Source organism: Heloderma suspectum, chromosome 3 (assembly GCF_057233095.1).
Source record: "Heloderma suspectum isolate Gila_16-S chromosome 3, 16-S_ref, whole genome shotgun sequence".
Taxonomy (NCBI): Eukaryota; Metazoa; Chordata; class Lepidosauria; order Squamata; family Helodermatidae; genus Heloderma; species Heloderma suspectum.
The window spans coordinates 261,365,637-261,377,403 of NC_139460.1; the positions used below are offsets into that span (position 1 = coordinate 261,365,637).

The window sequence follows — 11,767 nt, forward strand, 5'->3', positions numbered from 1 at the left end:
AGCATCCCCAGAGTGGTGTCACATTTCCAGTGCGTGGGATGTCGGGAGAATTTACCCAACCATCTCTTAAGGGTGGAACAACATTCTTCCTGCATAACAAAACCTCAACAGCAAAGCACCTTCAGGGCATGGGCAATTTGAAATGGTGTTGGAAGGGGGTGTTTTACCCTTCCCTCTCCTGTTACTTTTCTACTGCAGCCCCCCCCCCCCGCCTGCCAGCCACTGTTCCAGCACAGAGTTCCAGATCCAGAAGCATGCTTACCTTTGCGAACATATGTCTAGGGAGCGGCAGGGGCGGGCGATAGAAGTTGCAGCAGAAAATTGGCAGGTGGGAGAAGCTTTAAGCACCTCTTCCTCCTGTCTCCCCCCACACCCTGCTTCTTCTCTGCTCCAAATCAACCCCTCCTGAAACTGCTTTGCCCTAATAGCAGCTGCTGTTGGTGCAATTCCTCCCTAGTTATTGCGAGAGAAGCTCCTTCTTAAGACTATGGAGGGACAACACAGCATTAGGAAAGTTCCCCCCAAAATGTGCAAGGCAGATGGTTTGACTGTGAGGGAAGCTGCGAGCTAATGTAGGCGCAGCCTGTTTCAGCAGAAAGTCATGTATGAATGAAGGCAGGAGGGCTGGCTGGTGGAGGGGAATTCCAATTTACTCTCACCCCAGCCTGTCCCAGTAGGAAGCACATCCTGCCCCCTGCAGTCCTCTCTAAGGCCCTGCCTGCCCCCTCCCTATTCCCAAGTCTGGTGCATGCCCAGGCGGTGCTGTGTGTGCCCCCAGGCTGGCAGCACGGAGGCTCCTTTGTGTTTGTCTCAGAGCTGGTTGGCTGGTGAATTCCCTGGGCAGCCGAGCGGCAGAGCTGAGCTAGATGCTGCAGCCTGGCTGGCAGGGGCTCACATGCACCCAGCATGTGACAGCTCCCAATTAACTCCCGCTCCAGTTCTGAGCGCACACAGGGAAAGCAGCATGCATGGCCCAGTAGGACACTGCAGCTCATTCACGCGCCCCCCCCAAGACCCACCAGGCAACCACTGCTTACACTCAGCACCCACTGCCTCCATCCAGTAATCTGTCTGTTGCTTCTGCCAGCTGCCACTACATCCCATGCAGCATCAACCCTGCCAAGGCCAGAGTCAAAGGTAGGCATGGTTGGGTACCTGCCAAGGGCCCACACCCTAGCCGGGGCTCTCTGACAAGCGCCCCCTGGATTTGTTCCTCCTCTTCACTACTGCAACCTGTTATTCACCAGTCTCTCATTCTGCCCCAGACAGTGGTGGAGGTGGTGAGAAGAAGGAGCAGTAGATGTCACTGCCGACTTGCTCCCTGGCTCTCTGCCTATCAAGCAAGCAGTAGCAATGATGAGAAAGACACTAAGAAGCAATCGCAATTGGTGACAATGGCAGTGAGAGGGTGGACTCACTGAAGGAGGAGGCCCATTGAGGCTGTCTTGCACAGGGGCCCTCCAAAACATGAAGCCAGCACTGAGCCCTGCACCAGACTTCCTACCTCAATGGAACAACAGCCCCAACCAACAGCTGCTCCACCACTACCCCCAGCCTTGTGACTTGGATAATAAGAAACTTCCCTTCTCTCTGACTGCCATGCAGCCTGCATCTCCTTCCGGCCTCCACTGCTGGGAGAAACTGGAACTCCAGTAGCATCATTGTCTGAAGCCTAGCTCAGTATTATATGCCCGTTCCCATGAAGTCACATCTAGTGTTCTATTTGGGTGCTCCACATTTTCCCCAATATCTCCTTCATGAATCTCCTAGGTCCTTTCACACCCATAAACAAATGGTGCACATACTTCTCCAGTCTCTGGGTTTCTTTACAACATGGATAGGTAACTTGTGACCTCCAGATGTTTTGGCCTACAACTCCCATCAGCCCTAGCCAGCATAGCAAATGATGAGGGGTGATGGGAGCTGTAGACTACAACATCTGGTGAGCTACAGGTTGTGCACCCCTGATTTACTACAATACTAACCACAAAGCCCTAGTCAAGTTCACTGTGCCTCTTGGAGCAGCTGGGCAGTCACAGATGCATCCAGACTTCGCAGAGCCCACGAATACCCCAGGGTTATTTGTTTACAGGACATGAAATTCCAGGCCTTGGCTGCAGAGTTGCAGTGGTTGCTTCTCTCTCCTGAGGAATGTCTACTGCTCCCTTCCTTCTTCCCTCAGTACGAGTAAGGCTAGTGTTTCAGCAAGTGTCCACCAGAAAGGAGGAAGACTCAGTTTTCCACTGGTATAAAGCTACTAAAACTCTGGACAGCAATGTCTTTTTGTATTTCGCAAAGCACAGCACTGATGCCTCTTCGATCTCCAGCTTAATTTTCCTAACTCATAACCGATCTTTCTCTCCTTATCCCGGTCCTGACCATGAACTGTTCCATTTGATATGCCTGCATCCCAGGCCAGTGCCTCCAAAGGGTTAGGAACAAGTTCTCCAATCCATATATTCTAAATATGAATATGGTCTTTCATGAATTGCATTGACCCTTTACTAGCAATCCCTTGGGAGCCATAGGTAGGCAACACCTTTGTTGTTCAGTCGTTAAGTCGTGTCCGACTCTTCGTGACCCCATGGACCATAGCACGCCAGGCCTTCCTGTCCTCTGTTCTCTCCTGGAGTGTGCTCAAGTTCATAGGCAACACCTGCCTGGTATTTATCACTTTGAACATGTCTTGTGGCACCTTGATCTTCGTGGCAAGCTTCTTGCAGTAGCCAGAATCCGGCCATTGGCTATGCCATCTGGGCAAGATAGGCATTGTAGTCCAACACATCTGGAGGGCACCAGGTTGGGGAAGGCTGCCATATGTGATCTTAATGACTCACTCTGGGATTGGTAGCTTGGGACGCTGGATCAGAGGCGTAGAAAGGCAGACTGGAGTGAATTCTCTAATACTTTGAGCAGCATCTATCTCCATTCACTTTCCTTTCTCTCTGACGCTACAGGAGTCAACAAATATTTGTAGGAGGCAATCCCAGGCCAATCATCCCAAAAGAAAAAAGGGAAAATTACAAATATCTATTCAACAGATCTCTCTCTTATTCTCTCTCTCTTTCTCACACAGACACAAAGCCCATCAAAACCTATCTCAGGCTATGCAGCTTGTGACAATTTCCGAACAGAGTCAGCACTCATGAAATTGGGATATATGCAAGTGTCCTAAGACTGTTTGTGTATTTGATACACTTTAAATGCTAATATAGCCTACCACATAATGCTGCTATTCCTTCTTATTGTGATGCAAGTTCAATGGTGATCCAAAAGGAGAGGTGGTCAATAAGAACTATTACTGTGCTTCAGGACATGAGTAGGTAGAACTTATGGACCTTGAGGACAAGGACACTGTTCTTATCCATATTGTATGGTATCTAGACTGGGGATCTCAACTTTCAGAATATGTGTTGTTGTTTTAATCAAGTATCTAGCCCTCACAATTCTGGCCCTCCACAACTGTGGAGAAGGGCTCTGCTGAAAATTCAAAAATCAAAGAATGGGCCAGTTCACATGATCAAACAAGCCACCATAGCTTAAATAAGCCATGGTAGCTTGTTTTAATCCCCAGCATGTGTCAGGCGTCATTTCCATGATTAACCTCCCAGGCACAGCTTGTTGTGTTGCCTGAACCTGGGTGGCATGGCTTGAAGAGGAGGGTTTGGATGACACAACAAGCTGCACCAGGAGGGTAATTAGGGAAATGGCCTATGGCACACATGGGGGATTAAAACAGGCATGGCTTATTGTACTTTATTTAAGCCACGGTGGCTTGTTTTGAGGATGCAAACTGGGTCAATGACCAGGTTCACATGATCATGGAAGGGGAAATAAGCCATGGTGGCTTATTTCCACTGCTTTGCATGCCAGTCATGTGCCAGGGGGATTTCCATAATTACCCTCACCTACTGTTGTAGGATTCTGGGGTGGCTTGTTAACCGCAGCAACAAGCCCCCCTCATCGCGTTCACATGACATGGCAAGCTGTGCCTGTGAGGGTAATTATGGTAATCCTCCTGGCATGTGACCAGCACATGTTGCAGGGGAAATAAGCCACCATGGCTTATTTCCCCCTTCACAATCATGCAAACAGGCCCAAAGTCTTGGCTAGAGTTTCTGGAGGGAATGGGAGGAGAGCTTTTGAGCTCTACACAGTTGTTTATTCCACTCCCTGTCTCCTACCATCCTGACTCTAATGCTTCCATAGACTGTGTCTCCCTCTCTTCCTTGCTCAAGCTTATTCTAAATTTGGGGGTGGGATAAAGCATGCATAATCTATTCTTATTTATTTAATTTGCTGGATTTTTACCTTTTCCAGTCCCAAGGACTCAGGTCAGAGAATAATTCAGAGGCAATATATGCCATAATTTAGAAGTGGCATTTCCTTAACAGAACACACCCGCTGGACCAGATGGTCTAAGACACTTGGTTCCCATTTTATGCTGTTATGTCTCCTACAAAGACTATAATAGAGTCTTTGGCAGCTGTAACACTGATTTGTGAAAGGGGTGGACTAGGAAGGGGAGGAGTCCATCTCTGACTTCAGGTGTGATCACTGGCAAATCACTTATAAAATGAGTTGCCTACCAATAAAGTGTGCATTTCTGGGACAGCGAAGGCAGGACTGAACACTAAAGTGACCCAGGATACTTCCACATTAGAGAGCAATCCTATGCCCCCTCAACAGTGTCTGGGGGGCACAGGTATCTTCGGTTTACTGGATAAGAGGTCGGAGATAGGGCTCTGACCTCATAGCCAGGAAATTGCGCTCCCCTCCCCCTTGTAGCAGGCGCTGAGAGAACTGCACCAGCTACCCCTCTGCACTCAGTAAACGGAGCACGGAGATGGGGGAAAGGGGGCATTCCTGGGGGTGGGGAGAGGAGGAGACCCGGGTGGCTGGCTTATGCCTTTTCCTATCGCCACTCCAGACTCTTTCCCTCCCAGAAGCCTCCGCTAGACAGGCAAAATCGCCCGTTTACCTTCAATGTAGTGCGGGAGGTGCAAGGCACCTCCTGCTCTGCATAGGATACTCGTAAGCCTCAGAGTTCGGGGCTTACGACTAGCCAGGATGCAACCCATAGGACTGCACCCTTACAGTCCTATAATGCTACTGAGGCATTGCTCTTCTGCAATGAGCTGGAAGGGAGCTTATCACTGTAGTTCTGCACTGCACTTCACATTGAAGTCTTTTCCCTGTTATCATCCTCCAAACCCTGCACTCAAAGTAAAGATGGAAGTGGGTAACACATTACAGGTGAGTGGTCTCTGTCACAGTACTAGTGAGTGGTCTCAGGTATTTCTCCCCCATTCAGCTTAAGAAAGTTTAAAAAGACGGGCTTTTAAAATAACATTAAAAATGCCTTGTTTTACATGTGTACTTGAGTGCATAAATTGAAATTAAAATCTAATGAGAAAAAACAAAAGGCTAATAACAACTGTTGAACAAATAATAGTAGAAGGGACCATGTTATAGGTAATGGAGGAGGTGCAAACAGGTAACGTAGGGCAAGCAATGCAGGGAGGCAGGGCCGTCACCAGTTATATTGGATGAGACCACTCCTCTGCACCAGGTGAGGCAATACCTCTTTGCCAGTCTAGCCATGAAAGATTTGTATTACAACTGCACTGGAAGTCCAATTTTGTGTGTGTGTGACACAAACCAGTTTTTAAAACACACAGCGAGAAGTGATGAAACCATAGTAGGAATGAAACAGTATGGGAGGAACATCATCTGGATTCTCAGTAGCAACTTAGTGAGTCAGTGACTGTTGTCTGTAACAAAGGAAAAGGCTAGTGTGAAGGCAGTCTGGCTCCTGCTGGGCTCCTGTAGCCCAGCTCTGGCTAGATATCCGGAATATATGTTCTGTGATTGCCGTAACGTAGTCCTCGAGAGTGAAGAAAAGGTTTCCTGTTATACAAAAGCCAGAGCTACAGGATCTGACCAGTCCAAAGTCTACACTCAACATTTGTGATGGAACCACCCACCCTTGACTCTGCCTGAAAGGGATGTTTGCTGAAGAATATTCAAAGGCAGCACAGCTTGAAAAAAAGTATCAAAATAGGCCAACCATGCATAGAGTCTACAGAGAGAGTGGCCCCAGAGTTGCAGATATGGAAAAATCCCAGAGGTCATCTAGTATGACCTTCTGCATCGAGGCAGGCACTCCTATATCCTACTTGCTACTAACAGGATATTCTATATCATTCAGATTAGCATTCCACAGAAAGAGACAAGGAAGCAAGCTAAGTGTACTACACCACAGGTGCCTGAAAGGCAATGGATACATTTGGAATACAAATTCAGATGACTCTGGCAAGTGAGCCATGTAACATACTACATGAAAAGCCAGGATCTCAGGTTTATCAGCCAATCTTTTAGACTCCAACTGTAAAACCACAACTCATTCACAAACCTACACATTTTAGAGCCTTTTCCAAACAGAGTGGCTTATCAAAACCAATATGACTCCATAAGAAACAGCTTCATAGCATACTTCGCAGACCTCCTACATAGAATCATAGAATAGTAGGGTTGGAAGGGACCTACAAGGCCATCGAGTCCAAAACCCTGCTCAATGCAGGAATCCAAGTCAGAGCATCCCTGACAGATGGCTGTCCAGCCTCGTCTTGAACTCTAGCCTCCAGTGTGGGAGAGCCCACCACCTCCCTAGGGAATTCGTTCCATTGTCATATTGCTCTAACAGTCAGGAAATTTTTCCTGATGTTCAGCCGGAATCTGGCTTCCTGTAACTTGAGCCCATTATTCCATGTCCTGCACTCTGGGATGATCAAGAAGAGATCCGGGCCTTCCTCTCTATGACAACCTTTCAAGTACTTGAAGAGCACTATCATCTCTCCCCTCAGTCTTCTCTTCTCAAGGCTAAACATGCCCAGTTCTTTCAGTCTCTCTTCACAGGGCTTTGTTTCCAGTCCCCTGATCATCTTTGTTGCCCTCCTCTGAACCCTCTCCAGTTTGTCTGCATCCTTCTTAAAGTGTGGTGCCCAGAACTGGACACACTACTCCAGATGAGGCCTAACCACTGCTGAGTAGAGGGGAACTAGTACTTCCCGGGATTTGGAAGCTATGCTTCTATTAATGCAGCCCAAAAGAGCATTTGCCTTTTTTGCAGCCACATCACATTGTTGGCTCATATTCAGCTTGTGATCAACAACGATTCCAAGATCCTTCTCGCTTGTAGTGTTGTTGAGCCACGTATCCCCCATCTTGTAACTGTGCATTTGGTTTCTTTTTCCTCGGTGCAGAACTTGGCATTTATCCCTATTAAATGTCATTCTGTTGTTTTCTGCCCAGCGCTCCAGTCTATCCAGATCACTTTGAATTTTGTTTCTGTCTTCCAAAGTATTAGCTATCCCGCCCAATTTGTGTCTTCTGCAAATTTGATCAGCATTCCCTGCACCTCCTCCTCCAAGTCATTAATAAACATGTTGAAGAGCAGTGGGCCCAGGACTGAGCCCTGCGGTACCCCACTCGTTACCTCTCCCCAGTTTGAGAAGGTCCCATTGATAAGCACTCTTTGAGTCCGATTCTGTAGCCAACTGTGGATCTACCTGATCGTTGTTTCATCTAGCCCTTGACCAGCTACATGCACAACCATTTGCACAGATTATTGTGATCTCCTGACTTCATGAGAATCTTCAACATGCAGTTCAATACATCGTATAAGACACACTGCATAGCACAGCTTTGTAAGTCTAAGTGTGGCAATGAGGTGGTACATCTAGCACCAACCTTTTCATTTCATCCCCCTTCTGCATCAGGTCCTTCTGCAACATGCATTTTAGCCACTGTTCTTAAAATCAAGAACTAGAAGAATCTCCAATTCTGGGAAATGGAAAGAACTGTGTGGGGAAAGGCAAAGAAGGGGCTTGATACAGGACATGATGCTCAGCAAGCACTGGATTCAGATATTTCTCTCCACTCCACAGGATGAGTGCAAGGCACTAGCCTTGCCTTATGCTGTAGAGAATGGAAGAAATACAGAGCTACACTACATGTAGAAATGCCCAACAGAGGCAGCTCTTTTGTTGTAACTTACAAATGCCACTGCTTCCCCTTTAAAGGCAAAGGCACCCACAGCTGGAAACTCCTCCAAGTTAATGCAGCCCCCCCCCCCAAGAGCAGCCACACGAGAGCCTCATTAAATGTTTCTAGCTGGCAGGAGGCCAGAACCAGAGCTTGTTTGTTCTGTATTCCGATAAACAGACTGTCATGGGCTCTTGGAGCAAAATCATGGGGAAAACCACTGTTGCAGCAAGAAGAAAGATTTACATGCACAGACACACAATCCTAGCTGCTTTCTTCCCCTTTGCAGCCTTGAAAATAGCTAACACTCATTTCTGGCAGGGGGACTTGGTTTTCCTGGGGGACCTTCTGAATCCCAGGCCGGTTGTAAGATCTTATCTGTAAACACTGCTGTGCTATAAGGTGGGACAAGACATGGTTACGACACAGCATTTTTCATCTCACACACACACCTTAGGGAAGTGGGATTTAGTAAGCCTCTTGGTACCCACAGGTTCATCCTGAAATGTGAAACAACAAGGTCTGCTGGCGCCAACAGCACCATTCAACTACAGATGCAACAAAGATCACCCTCTCTGTGAGCGTCCTTTAATGCAAGATTCTCTATGAAACGTCAGGCATTATGAAGCTGTATATCTTTTGCACAGGCAGACTGCGGGTTCTTTGGGACACAGAGTACCTGCCTCCCCAGGTCTCTGTGTGTGTTGGCTAGCAGGCAGGGTGGGCCAAGGCAGGGCTAGAGAGCTGGGAAAGCCTGGAGGGAAGAGGGGGAGAAGAAACCCACGCTGTGCCTGGTGCTTTAAATGTTTGGCCTGGCTTTGGAGGGAGAGCACGTGACTTTCTGCTTGAGGAAGCAGCAGCCGCGCTCTGGCAGCTTCCAGCGGGAGATGGAGGAGGAGGAGGTAGTGGTGGTGGGGGAAGGGAAGCAGAAGGAAAGGGAAGGGGTTGTTTAGAAACCGAGATTGCTGCAAGCCAGGGAAGTAGATTCATACAGACAACAGGTAGGGGATAATGAGGGAACCTGAGAGCTAGGCACTCAGAGATCCAATATCAGAGCAGGCAGGAGGCTGCTGTGCTCTGAGAGGGATACTTTAACGCCCTATTCCCACTGAAAGAATCTGCCCCATGCCAAATAAATCTGGACCAAACTAGTGTGGCACTGGAAGACAGAGCAGTTGGACATTATCAGGCCACTGCTGTAGCACGAGGATAATGTTACCTCAGCTTGGGATGGAACACTTTCCAGGAATAATGTAGGCACTCTCACAGAGTCAAAAGCACACCACTGTCAGTTACAGGAGGTGACTGGATAAGACCCCCATACAAACTCGGCCTCTGCAGTGGAAGGGTGCCCAAATACAGCAGGCTCCCTCCCCTGCTAAAAGCAGCCCAACCTGTTAGTGAAGTCTACCTAATCCATTTGTGTCAAGAGCTACTGAACTGGAGGAGCCATGGGCAGCAATCCTGCTCCTAAGCAAAAGGGGCAAGTTGTGAATACATGTTGCATTTCCTAATTTTCAGACACTTCTCATCCCAAATCTTAGCCTCCCCTATTCCCGTCTGCCCTCTAGGAAACATGAATGGGATGGTCCATTCTTGGCTTCACTTTTCACAGTCATGGTCACTCAAGGGCAAGCATACTAACAACTCTAGAGCAAGGGGTGTGGGCTACACCATATTTGGGGGGCACCCAGAATTTGCAAAACTACCTAGCTCTGCAGCATCTCCCAGACTTATCTGGAAATGTACACTCTGAAGGCCCCAAAGTGGAAGAGATGGCTGTGAGACCCGTTTGGCTCAGAGCTGCGTCTCTGGTCATACAGTCCATCTACATGTCAACCAGCCAGCTAGCTTTCCTCTTCCCCCATCACAACCCAAAAGCTATGGGGGGCTTGGCAAGGCGAAAAGACCACATCCAACAGTCCCAAACAACTATGCTGTCTCAACAGTTTCTTCACATACAGTTGGAAAGAGGAGCTGGGGGGTACCTGCCCATCTTCCACATAAACCCATTTCATCATCATCCCTTCCCAGGGCCACCCAGGCCAAGCCAAAAGTGCCCAGACCATCCACGCCTGCAATGCCTCCTCTATCAGGGAGCAAAGCCTGACCTTACAAAACTAGACCAAACCCCAAGAAACCACATCCTCGAGCACTGCGATGCCTTGAATAAGTGTCATTAAGTGATCCTAAAACAGAAGAGATGTTTCAGATTTTAGAACGTCATATAAATTTGGGAAGGCATACTCAGTTCTCTTACACATAAAAGCAATATCCTTCAGGAGGTCTTACACCCAACTGCTGAATGCAACCCCCATGGGGAAGCCCTCCACGCATCCAGAACAGTACCCATGCAGCCACTGCCAGAGGACAGATCCCTCCCACAACTATTTTGGTGATGTTGATCTAGCTGCCCTAGCCAGCCCCCCCCCCCCTTCCCAGCATATCTCTAACTACACAGCGCCCCGTTCCCAGTCCCCGAGACCCTCCCCGATCAGAAGAGGAACTCCAGCAGGCACTGGGGCACACCGCCGCAACCCCAGACTCCTTCACCAACCGATACCAGCAATTAGCGGCAAGCAAAACACTCCACCGCGCGCACACCGATCCCAAACTGATGCCAGGTTCCCCTTCACAGCCAGAAACCAGGATTCCCGCGCCTCGTGCTTGGCTGGGACCCCGCAATCCCCCCGAAAATGATTTCTTAGCTCCTGATTTAGTGCGTGCGGAGGGGGGGGGGCGTGTTGCTACGAGGTTGTTTTCTGTTTGACTGTTCCCGGTTGCAGAGGGGCCCGGGCAGGGGCAGGGAGGAAGGAGGCTCCCTCGGGCTTCGAGAAGGATGTGCGCCCATCCCCTCCCTCCCCCCCTCCTTCTCCGTCCCCGCGCGCTCAGACTCACCTGGGCATGCACAGCCCACTGACATCTTCACATGCCCGGCCTGGCGCAGGGGAGGTGCGATGTGCCCGCTCGGCGGGGCCCTGGCATCCGCCGCCCTGGGAGAGACCCCGGCCCCAGCCCTCGGGCAAGGCCGCCCCCGATCGCGGGGCCTCCCCGCCGGGAAGCGCAGGAGCCGCAGCAAGCGGAGCAGCCCGATTCTTCTCTCGCTGAGCCCGTCGGCGAGTCCAGGGCTGGGCTGGGCTGCGTTGGCCTCGCCGTGCGCGAGCCGACGACGCGCTTCGAATCCGATCCGAGGGGCTGATTGATATGCTAATTGCGCGGAGGAGAAGGGGGAGGAGAGCGAGCGCGAGCTTGTCAAAGTGACCTGAGCCGAGCGCCGAGCCGAGCCGAGCCGCGACAGGGAGGGGAGGGGCGGGGCGGGCGGCGGAGGGGGGAGGGGCAGCCATGTGACGCAGATGGGGGAAAACACACCAATCTCTGCCACAGCAGCCACCCTAGGCGGGCTCGCGCGGGGAGCGGGGGAGGGGCTAGGCGCGCGTTTGCCTATGTGTGTGCGCTCGAGTAGAGACATGTGCGGACACGTTTGCAGGCGTGCGTGCGTGCATCCATGCATGCATGCACGCACGCACGCGGGCATGCAGAGGTGCAAAGACATGGCTCACGTGTGTGGATGTTGCTTAGGCGCGAACTTGCGGTTTGGGCGAAATCCTAGAGAATCAGAAAGATACCCAAAGGATGACCTGTCCTTTCCCTTTCACCGAGGCAGAGGATTCCTTCTTAATCCAAAGCACAGCGTCTCCTTCAGATCCGCCCCAGATTTCAC

The 11,767-nt window shown here is 50.0% G+C and overlaps 1 protein-coding gene across 2 annotated transcripts in view; it reads right to left on the reverse strand.

Annotated features, from left to right (window-relative positions):
* Positions 1-11,336, reverse strand: part of LDB1 (LIM domain binding 1) — an 86,496-nt gene extending 75,160 nt beyond the window's left edge. Inside the window, exon 1 of one of the 2 annotated variants that reach the window (XM_084846573.1) lies at positions 10,945-11,336. In XM_084846573.1, the coding sequence (XP_084702699.1) occupies positions 10,945-10,969 (25 nt within the window). In that variant the 5' untranslated portion in view covers positions 10,970-11,336. The remainder of the gene's footprint in view (positions 1-10,944) is intronic. The other variant, XM_084846574.1, reaches the window with a different exon arrangement.
* Positions 11,337-11,767: the final 431 nt, after the last annotated feature.